At 37.4% G+C, this 13,751-nt stretch overlaps 1 protein-coding gene across 2 annotated transcripts in view; it reads left to right on the top strand.

Moving 5' to 3' along the window:
• Positions 1 to 5,185: 5,185 nt before the first annotated feature.
• INAVA (innate immunity activator) overlaps positions 5,186 to 13,751 on the top strand; it is a 66,190-nt gene continuing 57,624 nt past the window's right edge. The window contains exons 1-3 of one of the 2 annotated variants that reach the window (XM_053706866.1): positions 5,202 to 5,259; positions 5,429 to 5,481; positions 7,057 to 7,142. In XM_053706866.1, the coding sequence (XP_053562841.1) occupies positions 7,088 to 7,142 (55 nt within the window). In that variant the 5' untranslated portion in view covers positions 5,202 to 5,259; positions 5,429 to 5,481; positions 7,057 to 7,087. Of the gene's footprint in view, positions 5,260 to 5,428; positions 5,482 to 7,056; positions 7,143 to 13,751 lie in introns of both variants that reach the window. The other variant, XM_053706865.1, reaches the window with a different exon arrangement.

The raw sequence follows: 13,751 nt of genomic DNA, 5'->3' as shown, positions 1-13,751 counted from the left end.
AACCCTAAGATAGCTACAATGTAATTAATAATTACATTGTAGCTATTTTAGGGTTTATATTTATTTTACAGGTAACTTGGTATTTATTTTAACTAGGTACAATAGCTATTAAATAGTTAATAACTATTTAATAGCTACCTAGTTAAAATAATTACCAATTTACCTGTAAAATAAATCCTAACCTAAGTTACAAATACACCTACACTATTAATAAATTAAATAAACTACAAATATCTAAACTAAAATACAATTAAATAAACTAAACTAATTTACAAAAAAAAACCCCACTAAATTACAAAAAATAAAAAAAGACAAGAATTACACCTATTCTAAGCCCCCTAATAAAATAACAAAGCCCCCCAAAATAAATAAAATTCCCTACCCTAATCTAAATTTAAAAAGTTAACAGCTCTATTACCTTACCAGCCCTTAAAAGGGCTTTTTGCGGGGCATGCCCCAAAGAAATCAGCTCTTTTGCCTGTAAAAAAAAACACAATACCACCCCCCAACATTACAACCCACCACCCACATACCCCTACTCTAACCCAAACCCCCCTTAAATAAACCTAACACTACCCCCCTGAAGATCTCCCTATCTTGTGTTCACCCAGCCAGGCCGAACTCTTCATCCGATCCGGGCGATGTCTTCAATCAAGCGGCAGAGAAGAAGTCTTCCATCTGGGTGATGTCTTCATCCAAGCGGCAAAGAAGAAGTCTTCCATCCGGGCGATGTCTTCAATCAAGCGGCAGAGCAGAAGTCTTCCATCCGGGCTATGTCTTCAATCAAGCGGCATCTTCAATCTTCTTTCTTCGCTCCTCCGACGCGGAACATCCATCCGGCACGACGACTTCCCGACGAATGAGGTTCCTTTAAATGACGTCATTCAAGATGGCGTCCGTCGAATTCCGATTGGCTGATAGGATTCTATCAGCCAATCGGAATTAAGGTAGGAAAAATCTGATTGGCTGATTGAATCAGCCAATCAGATTCAAGTTCAATCCGATTGGCTGAACCAATATAATTAGGGTTAATATAGTTAATATAGCTGGCGGAGGTGTAGGGGGGTCAGATTAGGGGTTAATCTATTTAATATAGGTGGCGGCGGTGTAGGGAGATTAGATTAGGGGGTAATATAGTTTATATAGGTGGCGGTGTAGGGGGATTAGATTAGGGGGTAATACATTTATTATAGGGGGATTTAGATTATAGGCAAAAGAGCTGATTTCTTTGTGACAATGCCCCGCCAAAAGCCCTTTTAAGGGCTGGTAAAAGAGCTGATTTCTTTGGGGTAATGCCACGCAAAAAGCCCTTTTCAGGGCTATTTGTAAGGTTAGACTTAGGTTTAGTGGTAGCGATAGTTTAGTATTTTAGGGGTTAATTAATTTAATATAGCTGGCGGCGGTATAGGGGCTCACATTAGGGGGTAGTTAATGTAGGTGGCGGCGGGGTAGGAACTCACATTAGGGGGTAGTTAATGTAGGTGGCGGCGGGTCCAGGAGCGGCAGTTTAGGGGTTCATAACTTTATTAGGTGGTTGCGGAGTCCGGGAGCGGCGGTTTAGGGGTTAATAACTTTCTTAGGTGGCAGCGGGGTCCGGGAGCGGCGGTTTAGGGGTTAATAAATTTTTTATTATTAGGAGAGTGAGGGGGGATAGAGGGGTATACGTGTCGGGCTATGTTTGGGAGGCGTGTTAGACAGTACGGGTGATTTCATAACTTAGTCAGGTTTTGTAGGCGCCGGCAGTTTCTAAAGTGCCGTAAGTCACTGACGACTCCAGAAATTTGTACTTACGCAGATTTCTGGACATCGCTGGTTTATCCGACTTATGACTTACGGCACTTTAGCATCTGACGGCGCCGTATATGGGATAGCTCGAATTGCGAGCTGAAACTACGGGCGGCGGGGGTTCCCTCGCTTGCACCGCAAACTACGATCTATATCGGATCGCGCCCTTAGTGTTTAAGATCATTAATAATTGTACCATAGCATAGTGCTCTGGTCTTGACAACTGTCCTGAGGGATTATCTATATTTAAAGTCCCTACAACAAAAAGGGCTCATTGAACAGATGACAAATAAGTGCTTACAAGCAAAAAGCATTTACCTGTCACAAATGTTTCTAAAAGTACAGATGCGTCCAGTGCTTTGAACTATCCACAAAAAAGCACTTAGGTGTAGATTTATCATAGTGCGAGCGGACATGATATGATGTAGCGTATCATGTCCGCTGCACATCAATAAATGCCGACAGCATACGCTGTTGGCATTTATCATTGCACCAGCAGTTCTTGTGAACTGCTGGTGCAATGCCGCCCCATGCAGATCCACGGCCACTCGCCCGCTAACAGGGGTTGTCAATCAACTTGATTGTATTCGATCAGGTTGATTTCTGTCCGTGGCCTCAGAGCAGGCGGACAAGTTATGGAGCAGCGGTCTTTCGACTGATGCTTCATAACTTCTGTTTCCGGCGAGCCTGAAGGCTTGCGAGGAAACAGGGGCATCAAGCTCCATACAGAGCTTGATAAATCGGCCCCTTAGTATGAATTTCATACTAAGGGGCCGATTTATCCCCCTGTCCACCGCAGCTTGATAAATCGACCCCATTGTCTCTTTATTGTGTATTTGTCAGTTATTCAATTTTACTGTATTTAGCGGTTCTTTAAATAAGGGAAGCAGTTTCTTAATAATTTCAATAGCTAATATAATCTAAAGGGATATGAAACCCACATTTTTTATTTCATGATTCAGATAGAGCATGCAGTTTTAAGCAACGTTCGAATTTACTCCCATTATCAATATTTCTTCGTTCTCTTGGTATCTTTATTTCAAAATCAGGAATGTAAGCTTAGGAGCCGGCCCATTTTTGGTTTAGCACCTGGGTAGCGATTGCTGATTGGTGGCTAATTTTGTGTATGCAAAATGTATAAAAATAGATTATTTCTTACATCGGGGCTCAACAAACCTAGGAGCCAGGTAGCCACTGGCTCCTAACTTTTTGGTTTATTCTTCATATATCTATGTACAACTACCACTGTCTGGCTCCTAAAAATATGTCTGGCTCCTAAATCTTTTTACTGGCTCCTAATTTTTAAACAGATTTGTCGAGCACTTACATTTCTCAACAATTACTTGCTTGTTACCATACATTCATACACCTATGGGAGGTAGTTAGATAGATAGATAGATAGATAGATAGATAGATAGATAGATAGATAGATAGATAGATAGACTACAAAGCAATTAACAAATATTTCTGACCTTTTGTTTTATCACGTATACTTGAAATATTTTCCCTGTTTCTCACCTAGAGAAATGGGTCATTATACATTTATATAATGTGTGTGTGTGCAAAGAAATGTTTGTCATCTATTTACAGTCACATAAAGTTGTTATGATTCATTTATATTCATGGGTATAATTGAAGTATTGTTTCTAGGCTGAGTTTTTGTTTGTTAGCTTTTATTGAATCATGTTAGTAGCTGTAATGAAGGATTTCCAGGACTATTCATATAACCACAATAGTTTACATGTCTTGCATGTTAATTGAATTAACTCATAAGAGATGACTGTTAGCAGTAGTTTTGGTTACTAGTAGCTTAGACACATCAAGTCAAGTCCAATGCGAAACACTTCTAGCAAAGACCAATGCTGTACTATTATATTTAATTAAAGGCATTTAATCAATAGCATCATGATTAGGTTTGCCACCTCGGCCATATTTTCCTGGGCACTTATGAGTTACACATACTGTAGGGTGTGCAGGGAGGAACATGTATTGTGCTGTTCATCAGATGTCCAGAGGCACAATACATGTTCCTCCCTGCTTACCCTGCACCATGTGTAACTCATAAGTGTCCAGAAAAACATGGCTGAGGTGGCAACCCTAATCCTGACTGTAATGAGCAGAAGTTGAGCTTGCAGCCACATAGAAGAAATAAGTGCTTCTTCACTATGACATTAAGTCATCCCTCCCCCTTTCATAGTTTGCGCCAAAGGATATGTATGTCTTATACAAAAATGGTTGTAGGTTTTAATGTACAGCAACATTTTGGTGGCCATCTTGGAAACCCTGCCACCATATTGTAAAGGCAACTCTGCATTTTCCTTAAACTGTGAGTCCTGTTTTGCAGGGAGGCACATAGAGAATGATGCAGGTGGACCCTGGGCCCCACAAGCCCCTCTCCCCCCTGTAGTGATACCCCTACAAAAGGGGTCCCTAGAGGGGGGCGACTTGTCTCAATTGAGACCTCGTAGACCCCGGTAGCTATGCTCCTTTAACTACTGTAATGGATTCATTCCTAATTAAAGTCACCCCGGGAGTCACAGCCATATTGCAGCTGATGAGCAGATTGTAGTTCCTGAGCCAATTAGGAGAGACATACACAAGTAGCTACCAATCACTGTAGCTCATCCCGCTCATAGACCTCTAAACAGGACTTTTAGCTGTTGTATTACTTACTTTACAGTATTTTCAAACACATAACAAGGGACAATAGGGGCTACCATAACAAGTTCTTGGGAATGAACACATTTATTTTTGCTTTAGAATGTTCCCATTAAACTATTTATATGGCACAGGAAAAACAACAATTAAAGGGACACTATACCCAAACATTTTCTTTCATGATTAAGGTAGAGAATATAATTTTAAACATCATTCCAATTTACTTCTATTACCTAATTTGCTTTATTCTTTAGATATACTTTAATGAAGAAATAGCAATGCACACAGTGAACCAATCACAGGAGGCATCTATGTGCAGCTACCAATCAGCAGCTACTAAGCATATCTAGATATGCTTTAAAGCAAAGAATATCAAGAGACTGAAGCAAAATAGATAGTAGAAGTAAATTAGAAAGTTGTTTATAATTGTATGCTCTTTTTAAATCATGAAAGAAAAAATTGGGTTGCATGTCCCTTTAAATGTGATAAAATATTTTTAGTACAAAAACATTTTTTTTTTCCTGGTAAATTGTGCACAACTGATAGATTGCTAATTTGCTAATAAGGGCAACTCCCTTTCCTCTATAGGTGGATAACATGAAAAAAAGTAGATTCATTCAGGATGCTAAGAAAACAAACAGTTGACTTTAGTGTCCCTTTAAGTTTGTGAGACATATCTCCTCCTCTCCTTTACACACTCCTCCTCTGTGTTCAGGTACAGACAGGTAACTCTCAGCTTCCTCTCATACCAAAGTGAACCACTTGTGTGCTCAGCTGCACAGTGCATCTGTCATTAATTGCAGGGCATCTGCATCGGTAAGGGAAGGGGGGCATGCTGGGATTGTTCATGCTTATGTGATATATACTGCTGCTGCTTCATTTGCACTTACTACTTTGTATCTATATGTTTGTCTGCTACATTGTGTTTGTTAGTAGCACTCTGTCTGTCTATCTATCATCTTTATATCTGTCTGTCTATCTCTAGATATCAAGATGAGATCACTGTTGTCACCCGTTTGCCATCTATTTGCAGTGAATGTATGTATTTCATATTACTGTGTGAGGAAGAAGTTGGCACTGTTGTTCTCACTATCTCTGGGTACACATTCCATTGATTTAACAGCCTGTGAGTCAGAGTAGGACACAATTGAAACTGCCATTGTATACCTGTGCTGTTAGAATGTAATGTTCAGGGTAGACTGGCACTGCTATCTGGTTATATGGTGTATAGTGTTGCAGTGGTGTAATAGAAGACATTGTTATAGTTGATGACTGGGTATGAATGGCAGTGTAATTTGAAGGGAGGGATGGCACTCTTGCTATCTTTGTATATTTGGTTTTATAGAAGACTGACAGCACTTTTGCCTAAATAGAAATGTTTTGTAGCAATTTATGTGAGCAAGAGATCAGCACTGGGCATACAGCTTGGTAATAGGGTCATAATGAGGTGGAAACTGACACTATTTTTACTTGGGCATATGGTTTTTTTTTAGTAGTGTAATATGAGACGGAAACTGGCTCTTCCTCGGACTGTGAACGCATTGCTTTTTATCAGTGTATTATTTAAAGGGACAAGTCAAAATTCAACTTTCATCATTCAGATAGAGCATGCAATTTTAAGCAACTTTCTAATTTACTCCTATTGTCAAATTTTATTTGTTCTCTTGTTATCTTTATTTGAAAAAGCAAGAATGTAAGCTTAGGACCTGGCCCATTTTTTTGGTTCAGTACCTGGTTAGCGCTTGCTGACTGGCGTATAAATGTAGCCACCAATCAGCAAGTGCTACCCAGATGCTGAACCAAACATCGGACAGCTCCTAAGCTTTGCATTCCAGATTTTTCAAATAAACATAACAAGAGGGAGAAAAAGATAATAGGAGAAAATTAGAAAGTTGCTTAAAATTGCATGCTCTATCTATCTGAATCATGACAGTTTAATTTTGATTAGATTATTCCTTTAAGGCGACTCCGAATACTGTTGCCAGTGCATGTATGGTTTTGAAACAGGGTAATATGAGGAGTTGATTGCTGCTGCTGGGGCACATATGGTTTTGTAGCAGTATCATATGAGGGTGAGAATGGCACATGTATATTTGTAGCAGTGTAGTATGTAAGGTGGGTTGGCATGACAACTGCATGGGCACATATGTAATGTGAAAAAGTAGACATTAGATGCTGCTGTCTGTAATGGGAATGCATGTTACAAGAAGGAAGTGTAGCCACACCTTAGTTATAAAGACAGTATCGCCTAACTGCATAACTGTACTAGCTGGTACATGGAATAGAGATAAGGCACATCTGGGGTCAGACACTAAGATTTACTGCTTGTGTGTATTGGCTCTCATGGAGAGAGTCACACAGGATCTGAATTAGACAGTCTGGGGTGAGTCACTGGGTAATATGGGAGGGGCCAGCCTGCAAACACCAAACTTGTTATCACACTAAAATATACAGTTAACCCCTATTTCCAGAGCCTTGTTTGTCACATTAGTCCTTCATTTGACAAAACCTACTTACTAGCATCTGGGCACCATCCCTGTTTTCTTGACACTATTCTGTCTGGCATTCCTAGACTTTTGCTAACTTTTAGTATTTTCTTTCTTTACTGCATAGTACAATCTTCAGTTTCTTGTATCCAGACTTCATGGGAATGCAGGAAGAATCCAGTGACACAGGGTCACATTATATCATCCAGCCAGGTGAGAGAGAGTATTAAATACTATATACAATTTGGTAATCTCCAACATGAACAAAATGGTTTCAACTGAAATGAAATATCAATACTGTAAAAGCAATGATGTGGTTTTATTTCTAACAAAATAATTTGTTAAAGGACCAGTACATACAGTAGATTTGCAAAATCAACACATGCATGATAACAAGACAATGCAGTAGCACTTAAGGGTAGATTTATTATGCTGCAGCTGTTTCAGCACCGGAAACAAAGTAAAGAAGCAGCGGTCTAGTGAGAAATAAGGCAGACACTCAGGTAGTCAAGTCAAAATCACTTTACTTCATAGGCAGCAGTACAGGCAGAGCAACGTTTCGCAGTTCACACCCCCTCCTCAGGCTCAATCAGGGGGCAGCATTGCACGAGCATTTCACTAGAAATTTTTGTGCAATGTTAAATGCCGACAGCGTATGCGTCGGCATTTAGCAATGTCGGGCTCACATGTTTGCCACAGCGAATCATGTCTGTCCGACATTTCTGAACTTCAAAAGATTAGTAGATTTTTTTTTTTCTGACAAATTTCAGTTATGTCTATTTCCACTCCCCCTATATCATGTGACAGTCATCAGCCAATCACAAATGTATATATGTACGGTATATTCTGTGACTCAAAAAGTATAAATATAAAAAGACGATGCACATTTTGTTAACGGAAGTAAATTGAAAAGATGTATACAATTGTATGCTCTATCTGAATCATGAAAGTTTAATTTTGACTTGAATTGGAAGCTACCAACACATGTTTTGTTATTTTCCTTTTATATCTGGCTTTGTCAGATTGCCAATAAAGATAGGAAGCAAAGAGAGGAAAAGGAAGGGTTGCTCTGACCTATAAATTATTTTGGATTGCCCATCATTCAAAGTGTTAGTTCTATGATTATCATAGGATCAAAGGAGCACAAATTTCCCAATTATAAATGAAACACATAGATCAGACCAAGGTACTTCCTGGACTAGATAATATTCTCTCTACCTCTTCAGTTATTGAAGACATTTTCTATATGTAAAGAATATGTTAGAAATTAAAGGGATATAAAACGCCAAAAAATTATTTTGTGATTCAGACACAGATTCATAACAGAATATAAAAAAAAAAGTTTTCAAATTCCTTCTATTATCAAATTTGCTTTGTTCCCAAGATATTATGGGCTAGATTTATTAAAGCTGAGGTGGACAGGGGCACGTATACGTGCCCCTGTACGCCTCAGCTCGCCTGTGGCGGGGCAAAATTACCCGCAGGTATTCGCCATTGCACACGAGCGCAATTTTGCGCTCGCGTGCAATCCCGCCCCCTGCCCTCACACAGCCAATCAAGCACGGGCAGGAGCTGTCAATCTCCTCGGTCTGACTAGACCGAGGAGATTGAATTTTGCCACCTTAGAGGTGGCACAGAGGTTAGGGAAGCGGCGGTCTGGTGACCGCTGCTTGATAAATTATGGCGAGCAAGTTCTTATGAGAACTTGCAGCCGTAGCGCTTTAATAAATCTAGCCCTATGTGTTGAAGAGATACCTGAGTAGACATCTGAAGCACTATATGGCAGGAAATAGTGCTGCCATATAGTGCTCTTGCAAATAAATAAATAACATTCTTGCAAAACTACTGTCATATAGTGCTCCAGAAATGGACGGCTGGCTCCTAAGCATATGTCCCTGCTTTTCAACAAAAGGATATCAAGAGAATGAAGAAAATTTGATCATAGAAGTAAATTAGAAAGTTTTTTAAAATTGCACCATGAAAGAAAAAAGAATAATATGCACAGATACTGATCAAAAAATCCAGCATAAAACCTTTTATAAACTTACTTAGAAGCTCCCAGTTTAGCACTTTTGATTAGGTTGACTGGAACACCCAGTGAAAGCAAATACTTCCCCATCCTCTGCATATGAAAAGATTCTTTACACAAACAGGAGCAAGCTGGAGTCTGTAGACATCAGTATACTCCTAAAACGTTGGGGCTTGGTTAGGAGTCTGAAAATCAGCACAATGTTATTCAAAAATAAGCAAAACTATACATTAAAAAAAAAACTGTATGGGCTATATAAATGGATCATCTACAAAACATTTATGCAAAGAAAAATCTAGTGTGTAATCTCCCTTTAAAGGGACACTGAACCCAAATTTTTTCTTTTGTGATTCAGATAGAGTATGACATTTTAAGCAACTTTCTGATTTACTCCTATTATCAAATGTTCTTTATTCTCTTGGTATCTTTATTTGAAATGCAAGAATGTAAGTTTAGATGCCGGCCTATTTTTGGTGAACAAACTAGGTTGTCCTTGCTGATAGGTGGATAAATTCATCCACCAATCAAAAACTGCTGAGTTCTGAACCAAGAAAAAAAGCTTAGATGCCTTCTTTTTCATATAAAGATAGCAAGAGAACAAAGAAACATTGATAATAGGAGTAAATTAGAAAGTTGCTTAAAATTGCATGCTCTATCTGAATCACGAAAGAAAAAAATTGGGTTCAGTGTTCCTTTAAGCATTTCACCTTGAAGAGGTAATCGTATTGACTTTGTTTTGGCCAATTATGGACAGATATATCTGGGCTCCTGCGTTGATCAAGCAGTAACTGTGTATAATGTTAGAGTTATATAACAATAAAGTGGGCAAAAAAAGGAAAGTATATTGTGTAGTTTCTGTTTTCTTTTTTTAGCATAATTAAACAGTGTATTAAGTTGTATGTTGCTTTAATCTAGCGATAAAGAAACAAAAGTGAAATTCATAAACGGATATCACTGTCATTGGCTAGGAGTCTGCTACCTCTAAGAACCATTGTGAGTTGATTGGCCTATTATGCCAAAGGAATTAATCAGACCAACACAATACATGTATGAGGAATAAAAGGCTATCAGCACCTTGCAGCTGCAAACAAGATTTAAATAAGTCTAACAATGTCTTTTAAAGGGACATTACAAATCTAATCACCCATAAAATGTTCAATATTTAGAAATATTTTTACGAGCATTGATACATTAAATGTAGCCAAAATAAATTAATTTATCACAAAAATGAGTTTGTTCTACTTTCTCATCTTACTTAAAGGGACACTCTCTGCTAAAAGAATGCTCAACTTAATGATGTATTTAAAGCTAATATTAGCAAGAGATTATTATGCATATGTATTTTTAAATTATATTAGTTTTTAAAATATTGAAGAATCTAATGTTTCTATAAAGTTTTGGTTGCTACCATGTTGTAACTACAATATTCTGGGTTAAAAAAAGTATATATTAATTTCTAATATCCACTGTAAGCAAAATAAGAAGAGTTAAAATGATATGAAAGTAACAGTCTCAGAGGAAGTATGCTGTAATTTTAACTGATTAACAAAAAACAATTGGTGTTGGGAGTCCACCAATTGCAACAGAATACACCAATAGCACTCTTTATTCCTATTAGTTGTGAATAAAATTGTTTTAGTGTAGTGTTTGGTGTGACATTTCACAGACATGAATTAAAATGTAACAACAGTTATTGGTTAAATTAAAATTGGGTGAAAATCCTAAAAACATTAATCCAAGACCGTGTTGCCTATAATATACTGATTATTAACCATTAAAGGGACATTAAACACTTTGAGATGGTGATATAAAATGATAAATTGTATATATAAAACAACTCTGCAATATACTTTCATTATTTATTTTGTCCTATTTGCCTGTAATTCCATTCTGAAATTGTGAGCTTTTCAGTTCCTTTAAGAAATGGAAGTGCAGAACACTGTTAAATCCAGCACAACCCTTGGCTGCACACTCTAGTGACCTATTTATAACGGTTTCTAATTGGCCACAGCAGAGAAGGTAACACAAGTTACAACATGGCAGCTCCCAGTGTTTTATAGACACTAAAACTTTACACTTATTTTGTCACTTTTTAAACAACTAATGAAACTTTAAAAAATACATCTACATGTTAGTCATGGACTAATCTTTTCTTTGAATGCATCATTCTATCTAGCATGTATTTAGTGTTTAATGTCCCTTTAAGGACTATAGGATTGGCTGCCTTGTTGCTTGATCTACAGCATGAATACCTTAGTACAATATTAGAATAGGCACTGCTACAGAATAAATTAACTCTCAATGCGTTTGTACTAGTGCTATTATATTGATACAGTATTATTAATGCATTGTATATCTGTATCATCCAGAGAAAATAGATACTATGAGGTTGTCTGCTGTTAACTCACAATAGTTCAGCTCAAAATCTTAAGATTATCAATAGTCAAATACTTGACAATTAAATATAAGCGGCTGCTTGAAAAAGTGTTTGTCTTGACAATAATATCAGAATGCTTATAAATGAAGTAACAAGTTGGTTTGCAAGATATGTATCAAGCAACAGCAAAAATATATGTGAGTTTAGACTATTTGTTACCAATACATTGAACTGCAGCTGATGTATACAGACACCTGAAATGTTTTGCTGAAAGCTAAATTGCATCAATACTGCAATCTAACTGAAGTTTTGAGCTATACAATACCAATATATCACATTAGAGTCGGTTGAGCAGTATTTGTAATATGCCACGCTAACGCATTGGCCAACAATTATTATTCGCTTTAACTGCTGCGTTGTAGTGAGATAATTGTTGTTCCACACAGACTATCTATATCTTTAGATTATGCTAGATAATACTCATGTAATTCCAAGCAAATCCGCACATTGGCCAACACTTGTCGGTAACTAGAGCGGATTTACCAAAGTAACAATTAGGGTAAGGTCATGGATTATTTTAAAACAAAATCGAGAGCCCCACAACTCTCCCTCCCGCCCTTGACATGTTTCGCCAGAGTGTTTTTTTGCAAAAGGGTGAGGCGCGCCGGCCTCTGCGGGATTTTATTGTCTGTGAAATCTCACGAGATCCGTAATTGTGATGTCACAAGATATATTCAATCTGAAGCGTATTTTTGGCATCTTAAAGGGACACTAAACCCAAAACATTTCTATCATGATTCAAGTAGAGAATACAATTTTAAACAACATTCCAAAATACTTCTATTATCTAATTTGCTTAATTCTTTAGATATCCTTTGTTAAAGATATAGCAATGCACATTGGTGAGCCAATCACACGAGGCATCTATGTGCAGCAACCAATCGGCATCCACTGAGCCTATCTAGATATTCTTTTTAGCGAAGTATATCAAGAGAATGAAGCAAATTAGATAATAAAAGTAAATTAGAAAGTTGTTTAAAATCACATGCTCTTTTTAAATCATGAAAGAAAAATGTTGGGTTTCATGTCCCTTTAACTATTTTGATCACTTCTTTTATTTTATAGGACTTTTATATCCATAATGTATTTGATGATATTTTTATTTTGTGAAAAGTACAGTCAAATCATTTCGAATGGCAGTTCTGATTCGAAAAGTTTATGATTCGAGTTTATTTTAGAAGGAGTTTTGCATTATTTTATTGATCTATTGTTATTTTCTACGCATAATATAGTATAGGAGATCTACATTGGATTTATATGTGTAGAAAATGTTCTGATATTATTGTCAAGGCAAACACTTTTTCAAGCAGCCGCTTATATTTAATTGTCAAGTTTTTGACTATTGATAATGTCTAGTCCGACAGGGGAGATTAGTAGCTCCTGCCCGCACGTGATTGGCTGTGTGCGGGCAGGGGGCGGGATTGCACGTGGTCACAAAATAGCGCTCCTGTGCAATGCTATATTCCGCCAGGGGAATTCAAGCCGCCAGAGGCGAGCTGCGGTGGACAGGGGCGTGTATGTATGCCCCTGACCTCCTCAGCTTGATAAATCGCCCCCATAGTATCTATTTTCTATGGATGATACATACATTGCAATAATAATACTGTATCAATATAATAGCACTAGTACGAACGCATTGAGAGTTAATTTATTCTGTAACAGTGCCTATTCTGATATTGTATTAAAGGGACACTGAACCCAAATGTTTTATTTCGTGATTCAGATAGAGCATGAAATTTTAAGCAACGTTCAAATTTACTCCTATTATCAAATTCTCTTCATTCTCTTGGTATCTTTATTTGAAATGCAAGAATGTAAGTTTAGATGCCGGCCCATTTTTGGTGAACAACCTGGGTTGTTCTTGTTGATTGGTGGATAAATTCATCCACCAATTTAAAAAGTGCTGTCCAGAGATCTGAACAAAAAAAAGCTTAGATGTCTTCTTTTTCAAATAAAGATAGCAAGAGAACGAAGAAAAAATTATAATAGGAGTAAATTAGAAAGTTGCTTAAAATTGCATGCTCTATCTGAATCACGAGAGAGAAAAAATTGGCTTCAGTGTCCCTTTAAGGTATTAATGCTGTAGATCAAGCAACAAGGCAGCCAACCCTATATTCCTTAATAGAGGTTAATAATCAGTATATTATAGGTGAACACGGTCTTGGATTAATGTTTTTAGATTTTCACCCAATAGTAATTTAACCAATAAATGTTGTTACGTTTTAATTCATGTCTGTGAAATAAGTCACACCAAACACTACACAACTAATAGGAATAAAGAGTGCTATTGGTGTATTCTGTTGCAATTGGTGGACTCCCAACACCAATTGTTTTTTGTTAATATTTTATTTAATAC

The sequence above is a fragment of the Bombina bombina genome, chromosome 3 (genome assembly GCF_027579735.1).
Source record: "Bombina bombina isolate aBomBom1 chromosome 3, aBomBom1.pri, whole genome shotgun sequence".
Lineage (NCBI taxonomy): Eukaryota > Metazoa > Chordata > Amphibia > Anura > Bombinatoridae > Bombina > Bombina bombina.
Note: the sequence above shows the minus strand (reverse complement) of the source record. Positions and strands in the feature narration are given on the sequence as shown.